General features: G+C 32.7%; 1 protein-coding gene and 1 long non-coding RNA gene across 17 annotated transcripts in view; one reads left to right on the top strand and one right to left on the bottom strand.

The window, feature by feature from the left end:
• Nucleotides 1–13019, bottom strand: part of myo16 (myosin XVI) — a 360917-nt gene that overhangs the window by 126672 nt on the left and 221226 nt on the right. For all 16 annotated transcript variants that reach the window (XR_015499043.1, XR_015499042.1, XM_087267331.1 and 13 more), the window contains 4 exons: nucleotides 11879–12026; nucleotides 10761–10878; nucleotides 6677–6794; nucleotides 2880–2951 (listed from right to left, as the gene is read on the bottom strand). Coding sequence is in view for 14 of the 16 variants with exons in the window: in XM_087267331.1 (XP_087123457.1) it covers nucleotides 2880–2951; nucleotides 6677–6794; nucleotides 10761–10878; nucleotides 11879–12026 (456 nt within the window). In the remaining 2 variants the exon portion in view is untranslated. The remainder of the gene's footprint in view (nucleotides 1–2879; nucleotides 2952–6676; nucleotides 6795–10760; nucleotides 10879–11878; nucleotides 12027–13019) is intronic.
• The window catches only part of LOC147835238 (uncharacterized), a 228888-nt gene that overhangs the window by 211497 nt on the left and 4372 nt on the right, over nucleotides 1–13019 (top strand). The window lies entirely within an intron of this gene.

Here is a 13019-nt window from a genome sequence, read left to right as displayed (position 1 = left end):
AAAAGGGCTCATTTTCTGTTTATTTAGACCCAATAATTGTAGGAAAAACTTGGAAATTTGGCAGGAGCAGCATCACAAGAGAAAAAAAGTTGAGGAGAAATTGCCAATTCCCTTCAAACCCAGGTGAGCAAATATGTACATTTTCTTCCCCATTATAGGCTTGTTTCTCATAACAAAATATATACAACGTGTATTTGGTTGTGAGAGTAGTTTAGACAAAGTTGTCGGCGATTCTTCCTATTGTAAAGTCATTCAGTGTGAAACCCCATCGCTGAGCTATCTTCAGTGTAAACAAAGCAGCGACAAAACACTAGCCCAGATAGTCATGCAGACAAAACACCCATGACACGACTACTTTGAAAATCATGCAGTTTGAACTCAGCATTAGTTAATGTTAGATTAATTTGACAAACTAAGTATTACCAATGCTTGTATACAATTTATTAATAACAGTTGCTGATGCATTATATAAATGAAAATTTATGACAAAGAGAACTAACAATCAGTGGCTTTATTTTCATTAACTGATGCTAACAAAGATGAATAAATACTGTAATATACACAATGTTCATAATGAACACATTAAATAACCACATTAACTAATACAACCTTATAGTAAAGTGCTAATGCCATTCAGGATATTGCATTCAAGAGATACAGACCACTTTTAACATTATTTTAATGCTATTACTTTTTTTTTTTTTTTTTTGCAAAGAATGTGTCGACTCTCCCTTTAAAAAAACAGACATGGATGCAAGACAAAGCGAAGAATACAGAGAGCAAGTTAGAGAGAGACGAATCACAGACAGACACAAGACAATGCCAAGTGTGCTTGTAATTTTCAGCAATAGTTCAGTGTGTCTGAATTCGGTTATCATCCAGACATCATGTGATTCATACATACTCCAGCACTTGTTATATAATGGGCCGACTTGCGCACGGTCTAGACCTAGCAACAGAACGGTGTGTTTATGTCTGTGTTTTCTGAATGAGGGGCACTTATCCAATTGAAATGTCAAATTGAGCCAAATTGGGCTCGCCAGTAACACAATCCAAGGCCAAACGCTGCAGGCCACATTCATTGATGAGTCTGTGACTGGGCAAAGGCCAGAACGTCTCAATGAACGTGTCATACATGCGGCTGTGCTAAACACGCTCACTGTAATTGACAGTGTTTAGTGGAGACAAACCAAAATGAAAATTGAGGGTCGAAATGGAAGCACTTTGCTGAATACTGAAACCAAAAATACTTTGGCTAAAAATGTTTATTAATTGTTTTATAATTGTTCGACTTTTTTTTATTTAACTCTATAATTTAAATGATATTGATAAAAAAAAACACAAGATTAGTGAACAAGGTGTCATATTACCAGCGTTGCCATGGCAGCATAGTAGCATATTGCAAGCAGTAGGAACAAGTACACTACATAGAAACAAAGAGCTTAGAATGACCAAGAGGCAACACTCAATAGAATCTTCCATTGCAACAGCAGCGCCCAGCAACAGCCCCAGATACCGCCATTTTGGAGTGAAAGTGATCGGCTGTCTATTGAATCTTCTTGCTTTTTATTTATTTATTTAAAAAGCGCAATAAAGCTGAGATACAACCTGAAAGACGACAATACAACACTCACTATCACAATCATCAGCACTTTTAATAGTTTATTTTACAGACTTATAATATGCTTTAGTTCTATTGGAGTTTTCATTTAAAAATGGCCGCCGCGCCATCTAGTGGCTGTTTCCTAAATTGCACTAGAGTGTCACCTCTTGGTGATTCTATGCTCTTTGATAGAAATGTACTGCTGGTGCATTATTTGAATGGGCTTTGATTTGTTAGTGCATAGATATCTTTATGGCAGCAGGAATGGATTATCCAGAGTCAAATATTCAGTTATTTTAAACTTTGACCGCAGTGTGCACAAGCTAATTTTTTGCTTTGGTTGGTAAAACAGAAACAAACCACTCTTGTGTGACACAAGCCATTGAACAGGATTCTTACACTTTTTTCAAAGTCAAATTTAAGCCCCTTTCAGGCACTTTTCAGGTGAATTTTCAAACTTTTCCACCACTTTACAATTCAAAACATATACAAACGTTATCACATTATACATGATGCTAATTGTTTCATTGTATAGTAGTATACTATAGTATTTTAATTAATCATTTTGATAGCATATTTGTCCCAACACTGAATTACTGTCATTTATTCTCTTAAATGCTGCTTACTTGCATCCTAAATACGTCTTCTTCATCTTAAATGTATATGTATTTTAATTTCAAAGAGTGCAAATAAATAAGTAACACTTTAGGTCACAATTCATCCTGTGAACTACTGGCTTATTAATAAGATATTAACTGTTAATTAGAAGTTATAAAGTATGGTCCTATTCTGTATCCTTAATCCTACCCAAACCTAAACCCAACTACTACCTTAACTAACTATTAATAAAGTGCTAATTAGCAGTAGTGTTAGTTAATGGTTTGTTAGTACTGTGAAATATGGCAAGATGTCAAATCCGGTTCCTGGAGGGCCGCAGCTCTGCACAGTTTAGTTCCAACCCTGCTCCAACACACAAACCTGTAGGTTTTAAACAAGTCTGAAGAATTCAATTAGATCGATCAGGTGTGTTTAATTAGGGTTGAAACTAAACTGGGCAGAGCTGCGGCACTCCAGGAACTGGAACTGACACCTGTGACTCAAACTAACAATATAAAAAAAACAGGCAGATCATGGTACAAGCACACACACAGACTCCAGAGTTTCATTTTATGTAAAAGCAAAAGAGGCAATCATTTTTGGCAGTCAAAATTCAGTGCATTTCTAGTAATTTGTGTGTGTTTGTCGAAGATAATATGAAGAAATGTGAAGGTCATACCTTTAAAACACTGAACATCAGAGGTGAGAGCAGAGCTGAGATCCTCAGAGCTAACCTGCAACATCCCGGCCACTGCAGGTGAGAAGAAATAAAGTATTTATAAAAACAATCACATACATTTGTAGGATTACAAAGGGATATAAAGCCAACTTCTGATTAGATTAGCCCTATTACAAACAGTGATGTGTGAAACTAGGCTTTCTCCCTAATAGTCAGTTATATACTGGTCAAGCAGAAGAAGCGTGAATGATTGCATTTTTCAACACAGGCAAATCGCAAATATAAGCTTCAGCCTACATTTTTGCAAAACTAGAAAATTATACTTAAACACAGTTGAAGTCAGAATTATTAGTTTTTTCCTTTTCATATTATTGATACATACTTTTATCAAATAAAGGATTATTTCCATGCAGTTGTTTGCACCACATCAAATAAGTACCACAAAGCAACATAACAGTGTTTATGATAATGCCCAGATCTTTTTTTAGTGTGGTCAGTTTGCTGAAATTGCTCACTTTTTATGTTGTTGTATTTGTGGGTTCAGTATTCAGGTTTCAGTACATTAAAGCAATCCCACAAAAGAGATAAGAGCGATGAAAAATCTAAATAAAACAACACGGAACACTTTTCTCTTTTGTTTGCTTTTGAAAACACTAATGGTTAGGCTTAGGAAATGGTTTAGGTCATTGATTCACTGGTCTAGGTTATCAGACAAGTTCAAGGAAACAAGACAGACATGCATCTGAAATGTACAACAAAATGTACACACAAATGTACGAAGCGCCCTCTAGTGGATCTGTCATCTGAAATGTGCAACGAAAAATAGTCAGAGAAACATATTTTACGCTTTGCAAAATGTAGGCCGATGCACTTTTATTTCCAACGAACCTGGGTTGAAATTTCATTAACTTATTTTATTCAAACCAGTAGATCTTGGACATTATTTTTTTCACCAAATCTGATGATCATCAACTCTTTAGATACAAACAAATATTTTTAAATTATTATTATTATTTTGTTTCATATCTTCTCCAAAACAATAAAAATAAATAAATACATGTTTAGACCATGTAAAGGGTGAGTAAATTATGATGATATTCATTCTTAAAATGAACCTCTTCTTTAAGCTTTTTGTAAATAAAATGGTTACTTTGTGAGATTATCGTTTTTTTGTTTTTGTTTTTTAACAATTATTTGCGAACAGCAAATCAGAAATTGCCTCCTACAACTATATATACTGTAAAAATTACTTTGAAATGGAGGCAATGCATTTAATATTAAGATAATATCTCAAAATCTCTGTTTGATATTTAATCCATATTGTGATGATAGTATACTTATTTTAAACAATTAAAATACCAACAATAACTATTTTTGGTGATCCACAAATAATCATATAGAATGAATATAACTGGATCATGTGACAATGACGACTTAAGTGATGATGCAGAAAACTTAGCTTTGAATAAATATAATCTTAAAATGTATCCATTTAAAAATCACTCTTAAAATATATTATTTCCAAATATTGCTTGATTTTCTTTTTTTTTAATCAAATGCAGCCTTGATGATAATATTAATATGTATAAATACCAAAAACTTCTACTAATAAATACACATATTAACTTAACCATAGCTGATAATATAGAAATATTATGCACTACAAAAGCTCGCAATATGAATGGGCACACATTACCAAATTAACCACGTCTTTGAATGTTGCTCATTTAATCAGATTTCAGAGTCAAAATCACATGCTAAAACTAATTTACAAAATGACAAATGGCAGTACATATTGTATAATCTATCTATCTATCTATCTATCTATCTATCTATCTATCTATCTATCTATCTATCTATCTATCTATCTATCTATCTATCTATCTATCTATCTATCTATCTATCTATCTATCTATCTATCTATCTATCTATCTGGATGTGTGTGTGCACCAGTGTATTTGTGCAAGCTGACGTCACTTGTTTACTCGGGCTCAGTGTTATGTGTGTCATTATGTAACGTTGAGGGCAGCGAGTGGCTTAAGGAAACAGGTGACCCGCTGCATTCGTGTGTGGCTGGAGAAACATTAGCACAACATTGTGCGGTGGAGTGTGTGGAACACAACTGATTAAAAATGTAGAGCAGGTACAGCAAAATAGTGAAAATATTATAACCTTTTAAAATAACTTTTCTTGCTTAGTGTAATTAAGAAATATATAATGTATGCCTGTGATTTAATGCAGATTTTTTTTTTTGCATCATTACTCTAGTCCCATTTGTCACATGATCCTTCAGAAATCAATTTAACAGGATGATATACTGCTCAAAAAATGTATAATAACAATAATAATAATAATAATAATAATTATTATTATTATTAATAATATTAATAACATAATAATAACATAATAATAATAATAATAATAATAATAACATTAAAATAATAACATTATTTTTATTATTATTAGTAGTAGTAGTAGTACTAGAAGTAGTGCTGAAAACTATTGAGCTGCTTCATATGTTTTGGCTGTGATCCAGTACAGTAGATTGAAATGTGTTTACTTTAATTCATAGAAAACACATTAAATTGCTAAATAGTAAAAGGCAAAAGTAAAGATATTTATAATGTGTGTGGTTATGTGGTGTATTTATGCATATGTTTATGCATGTAATGTATGTATGCATGTAATGTATGTATTAATTCATTAATTTATTTATATTTAGCTCAAAGAAATGCCGTTATCTTAAACTTTTGACTTTTTTTAGAAAAATAAAAAATGTTAACGCAAATTTCTAATCAACCAATCACATGACAGCAACTCAATGCATATGGGCGTTGGTCAAGATGATTTGCTGTAGAAACTATTTCAGAAGCTGATGATCTACTGGGATTTTCACCCACAACCTTCACTAGGGTTTACAGAGAATGATACAGTGAAATAAATATTATTGTAATATTATTAGTGATGCACATGTCAAAGCGTGAATCATCTTCACATGGAAATAAGTTCACTGTACTCAAATGGCCTCCACAGTCACCAGAGCCCAATCCAATAGAGCACCTTCGGGATGTGGTGGAATGGGAGATTCACATCATGGATGTGCAGTCATCAAATCTGCAGCCACTGCATGATGCCATGATGTCAATATGGACCAAAATCTCTGAGGAATATTTCCAGTGCCTTTGTTAAATCTATGCCCCCAAGGATAAAGGCAGTTCTGAAGGCAAAATTGCATCCAACCCGGTACTAGTAAGGTGTACCTAATAAAGTGGCCAGTGAGTGTATTTTGACACAGTGTGTGTGTGTATGTATAGATGCAAATTTTGCTAATTTCAACACTGTTAAATTTCATTTCAGTGCATAGCCATGCATAGCTTATGTTTTCCAGCATATAACAATGATTTCTGAAAGATAACAAGATACTGGAGATTAAAGTAAAATCAGCTTTGAAATCACAGAAAAAAATAACATTATAAAGCATATGACACTTAAAAAAATGAAATTATGCTTTTTATTGTATTTTTAGTTAAAAAAGTTTAGAGACTTCAAAGCAATACAAAAGTCGTAAACCCAAAACCTTTGCACGGCAGTGTATGTACTGTGTATGAGAGCAGCTGAGAGAGTTTTCCATTACGTGCTGAGTGTCTCCACTATTAGGCCACACTAGAGCTGATGTACAGTAAACAAGCCTGTCACAGTTTTTTTCTTTTTTCTGTCTTTCTTTTTCTCTCTCTCTCCCTCTCTTTTCCACCTTAGTATACCGCTAGAGGATGTCGCCCCCTGCTGGCTCCACTAACCTCTGTCCAGCAGTTGTAAGTCGGACACAAATGCAGTGTCAGCGTCTGTCAGGGCTGTGAAACGCAGATCTCCCAAGTGCAGCAGAGCAGAGATGAGCACAAACACATTCTCCACTTCCTGAAACACAGACATACACACAGTGCTGAGGGTCAACTTGGACCGAGGACCTCTGGAGGACACACCAAAGAAAAAAAAAGAGGCCTCTGGAGAAACGGGCAGCTGCTTTGATAAATACAGTTGCTTTGTACTGGAAGTCAATCAATCAATCAATCAATCAATCCATCCATCCATCCATCCATCCATCCATCCATCCATCCATCCATCCATCCATCCATCCATCCATCCATCCATCCATCCATCCATCCATCCATCCATCCATCCATCCATCTATCTATCTATCTATCTATCTATCTATCTATCTATCTATCTATCTATCTATTTATCTATACATACATAAAAAAATAGAAAAGTAATATTTATATTAATTTTTTATTTCAGTGTTATTGCCAAAGTAGCATGTCTAATTTTTATTTAAGCTTATGTGTTTCAATTAAAACAACAATTTCAATAAAATAACTGCTTGTTTATCATTTTAGTCAACAATGGCCGCAATTACAAATTCAATGAGCTGACTTCCAATATATGACTTCAATTAATATTTATTTATTAGCTTAACAACTGATTGTTTGATTTGAATTAATTAAATTGACTATTTGACTTTTAGTTTGTTAATTTATTAAGAACATGTCATCCAATTTCCATTTAAGCTTACCTATTTAGTTATAATATAGTACATTTTTTATAGATTTTAAAATATTTTTATCTTATTTTTTCTTTAAGAGTCTGACAGGACCATTTGCCAAAGCAGCATTTGCAATTGTCAATCACCAAAATGGTTATCCATCCAATGGTTTTCACTTTTAATCTATTAAAGTATTTATATTCTATTTTATTTAGATAGATTTTTTTTGAAATCTTACAATAACAACAATTGCAAAACTTTAAATTCTAGTGAGTTCCATAGCATAACTTAAAACAATAACAAAAAAGATAAGAACAATTAAAACATAAAATAATTAATTACAACAATTAAATTGTCATCAATGCTACTAATGCTAACTAGCTTAATAAATAAATAAATAGAATTAGAACTTCAGATCTTAAATCTCAAAATTGTGTTTAATAAACCGACAGCCATATTTTCAAAAATAAATAGATGAATAAATAAACAAACAAATAAATAAATGAATAAATAAATAATCAATCAATCAAATCAATATACATTAAGCAGCAGTGTTATTATTACATCTTAAATACTCTACAAAATATGATTGAAAACAGATGACCCTTTAATGTTTCACACTGAGGCACGCATTTATATAAAAATAAATAAATAATAAATAAATTCATTAATGAAACAAAATGAAACAGACAGACATACATACATACATACATACATACATACATACATACATACATACATACATACATAAAATAAAATTAAATAAAACAGGGCCATAAAGAAGAGGACATTAAACAATAATTACTGTGAATGTGCAGTAAAATACAGAGGCAGAATAGTGTGTGTGCGTGTGAGGGGTCAGTGAGGGTCCCGCTGCTGTACTGATGGGATGACAGAACAATCCCCCTCTAATGAGGCAGATTTGCAGTTTCCTGGTAGGATCAGGGAGTGCGTCTGTCTGATGGTCAGGTGTGTGTCTGAACCCCAACACATGATTGCACACCCTCCACTGCACCCAAATGACCCCGCTTCTCCACAAGTGTGTTTATATGTGTGTGCACATTAGATAACGCCTGTACTGTACAGTACATCATATACTAGTGTTCCAGTCTGTACATACTCTTCTAGTCGCTAACTATCTACAACATAAACAGGTTGACACAGGCTAGCGTGGCCTCAGGCTGAATGCCAGTCTGAGTAGTGCTTTTATATTTTACAGACATACAGTAATGAGTTATGATGAGCAAAGCTACATAAATCAGAAGAACATTTGCCAAAGTCAAAGACACAGCAATTCTTATTCTGAGTCACTTCAAACCAAAGTAGTTTTATTCACTTTATACAAGACAGATCAGCTTCCCTGAAGCTGTAAAACATGGTCTGCATGTTCAGTAACAGCTAATGGAATGCAAAATTACGGCATTCATGGAAATAATTTTTATATTCTATTCTTCTTGGAATACAAAATTATAAAAAGTTTAATCTACATTACCTGATAAAAAAAAGTCTTGGCATCTATCCAAGTTCTAGGAACAATGAATAATAACTTGACTTCTAGTTGATCATTTGGGTCACACTTTACAATAAGGTTATTGTTAATGTTAAGTAATGCATTTACTAACATGAGCAAACATTGAACAATACATTTACTACTGTATTTATTCATGTTAATAAACGTTCATGAAAACACAGTTCATTGTTAGTTCATGTTAACTCATGGTGCATTAACTAATGTTAACAAGCATGGACATGAATGTTAATAATGCATTAGTAAATGTTCGATTATGATTAATAAATGCTTTACAAGTGTTGTTCATGATTAGTTCATGTTAGTAAAGGCATTAACTAATGAACTTTATTGTAAAGTGTTCCCATCATTTGGTATCAAAAGTGGCTTATATGAAAGGCAAAGGCCTCTAGATAATTACTTAAGCTTATTTTAACAAAATAAAACAAGATCATGCCTTGACTTTTGATTATTTAATTAGGACAGTAAGGTCTGACTTTGCTTAGACAAAAGTCATATCACTTAACTGAAATAATGTCCGGTATACTATAGAATATAGTCATGGTGCAGTGGATAAAGAATTATTATTGTGTATGACTCCCATGATCTTGGAGGACTGCATCCATGCATCTCTGCAATGACTCAAATAACTTATTAATAAAATCATCTGGAACCCCAGACATGCTCAATAATGTTCATGTCTTGTGACTGGGCTGGGCAATTTTGGAGCACCTTAACCTTCTTTGCTTCAGGAACTTTGATGAGGAACCTTGCTTTTTTTTCTACATTGTGTTTTACAGTTTGAGGTAAAGATGAGGTAAAATTCCTTCAGTCTATTCATTCATTTATCAATTAATCCATCAATCTATTTTATTCATCCATCTGTTTATGTCTGAAAGTCGCTTAATTCATTCACCCACCCAACTCAATCTATTCATCCATACCATACTATTGCATTTATATAACATATCACTCTTCTATCAACCAATTCTATTGTTTCATACATCCACCCAGTCATTTATCCATCTTCATACATCTATTTAACTTACTCATCCCTTCACACTATTCTTTCAACCATCAAATTCTTACAATATGTACACATATTCTTAATTTTTGTATACATTACATCCATCCATCCATACATCCAATTCTTCCTTCTGTCAATCCATCTATCATCAGTAATCTATCAATCCATCCTTATTCTTATATGAATCCATCTATCAATCCAACCATCCATCCATCCATCACATTCTTCAATTAACCCAAAATATTATCTACTGTATCTATCCATCCATCCATCCATCCAAATTCATTTATATAAATGATCCTTCCATCTGTCAACACATTGGTCCTTCCATGCAGCCATAGATCCAAATTATTTATCCAATCATCAAATTTACTCATACTTCCACCCTATTCTTACATCCATCAATTATATTCTAAAATATCATCCATTCACTCATTCGGCCATTCAATTCTTCCTTCCACCCATTAATCTACTGTATTCTTTCATCAACCTCACCATCTTCCCCATCCATCTATCCATCCTTTTCTACCTCCACCCATTCATTCATCAATTGATCGATTCAATCCATTCATCCATGAATCAATTAAAACATTCCATCTGTCCCTCCATCTAATCTTTTTTCCAAAATATTAATACATCTTTGAATACTAGAATATCAACAAGAATTTGTATTTATGTATTTTACTCATTTATTTTATTGGTTGGACTTGAATTTGGTATTCTCTCATACATGAAGTCTATCGAAATGAACTTATTAAGGATCACTGTAAGTGTGTTTGAGAAAACGTGTATGGAGCATGTGTGTACCAGTTTGTTGAATCCGAGGGCCCGCAGAGCCTGTTTAAGGGCTGAGAGCTTCTCTCTACTCTGAGGACACGCACTCGCTACTGCTGGACTTTCACCAGGGGCCGCTGTGTTCAAACACCTGTAACAGACACACACACACACACTGATGTAAGATGTTGTTGGCCTTTAAAAGAGTCAAGACAAGTTTGAGATTTTCAAACTGTCATCCACGTGCTCAAAACTTGAAGTCAAATAAAGGTAAACGCTCAATTTTTTATGACAACCTTCCATTTACCCCATGCATGATTTGCAGCGGACACTTAGGGTCACAGAGAGTTGAGAGCAAAATATATTTTCTTATTCTGGCATCTGACATCATTCAGCATTTGCTTTTCTTTAAATATGTTACTAACTTCTGATAATGTAGGTGGGCATAAAAATTAAGATATAAAAATTGAATATATATCAATACTTTTCAGGCTTTTTTTATGCACTACACTTTAACTGCTATTTGCATATATAAATATCCCATTTATATATATAATTTGTCACTGTTAATAAAAAATAAATTAAATCTTGGTTACTGGATATTAATATAAAAAAAATCAATAACTGTTACCAAAATGTTTTACAAAATAATAATAATAACAATAATATATATGGCAAAGTAATCTAAATAAAATAATAATAATAATAATAATAATAATAATAATAATAATAATAATAATAATAATAATAAATAAATAAATAAATAGATAAATAAATTACCAAAATAAAAAATTTAAATAAAATTAAAAAAATAAAATAATAAAATGAAATAAAATAAATATAATATGCAGTGTTTGATCATTAAAAAACAATCTACTTAGTTACACTATTTCAGTATCAAAATTTCAGTAACAAAATTTATCTTTATGATAAAAAAAAAGGAAATATAGCTTTAAAGCTTTAAAAATAAGATCTCTTTTGGACAACGTCTAAGTAATTTTAAATACTTGGTGATAAAGTATACAAGCTACAATTTTGTAAACCAGGTTTTGAAAAAAGTTGTTTTTAACAAAAGCCACATGATATATCAATATAACATGTACAGTACATCTGCGTGTGTGTGTGTGTGTGTGTGTGTGTGTGTGTGTTACCTATGGGCCAAAACATTGTTCAGATACAGCTGACTCTTCTCCTCTGCAGAAAGCCCTTCAGCCATCAGATAGAAGATGTTAAAGTTCTGCTGATGCGGTGGCATGCAGATGACCCTCGACTTCTCCAGCATATACGTGTACAGCCGGCCTGAAAGCACACACAGTGAGAGAAGAGTCGATAAAGCATCTTTATAAATATGCCCAACACAAGCCTTTATAGATAGAGCAACAGCACCATCTACCGGTCATGCATGACAGCACAGAAATCCTCTGCTGAGAGCAGACAATGCACTGTAAGGAGCTGATGTGTTTACACTTGTGCACTTCCGTTTAAACATGGCATTTTATAATGATAATTAAATGAAAACAAACAAAAAAACTCCATCCATATTAATGTTTTCACTATGCTTGAGAATTGATTCGAAACAGAATAATCTGAAAATAAGATTAATTGTAAAGTTATAGAACAATACGGTATTTGCAATAATTACTGTATATTAAACAATTTCTAATAGGCCTCTTATTCATTATAAACATCATATATCTAATAAACTAAGTTGAGAGAAAAATGTTGCATTTAATTCAGCAGCAAATCCATTTAAAGAAGCAATAGAATGAAAATGCATATATACTTAGGTATAACTAAATAGAAAGAGTGCAAAGTTGCATAGAAACGTCTCAAACTAAATTGTTTCATCATGTGTTTTTAGTTATACATGTTATTTTGTTAAACATGTACAGTATATGAAATTTGGGCATATTTGTAATGAGACTTCTGTGTATAACAGTGTAATGCATGTTTATGCATTGTGTCATATCACTCAGCTCTTACTGTGATTCATCTTGCATGAAAAGACGCCATTAAACTACAATATCCAATCAACAATATTCAAAAACATAATAGTTATGAAAAACTTATGTGGATAAAGCTTCAAAATTGATTTATATCTGTCTGCCTCGTTTGTAAATTAGAATTATAATAATATTCATGACATAACACAAAGAAGAAAAAATAGCTTATGCTGGTGGCTTAGAGACATCTAAATCAGTCCTTCTATATAAAATAAACAAGGCCACTACTCTATTTGTTGAAATATGTTTTGACAGATTGAGTATGGTTGCATTTCAGGGTACATCACGC

Source organism: Danio rerio, chromosome 9, assembly GCF_052040795.2.
Source record: "Danio rerio strain M-AB ecotype USA chromosome 9, GRCz13ab, whole genome shotgun sequence".
Lineage (NCBI taxonomy): Eukaryota > Metazoa > Chordata > Actinopteri > Cypriniformes > Danionidae > Danio > Danio rerio.
Note: the sequence above shows the minus strand (reverse complement) of the source record. Positions and strands in the feature narration are given on the sequence as shown.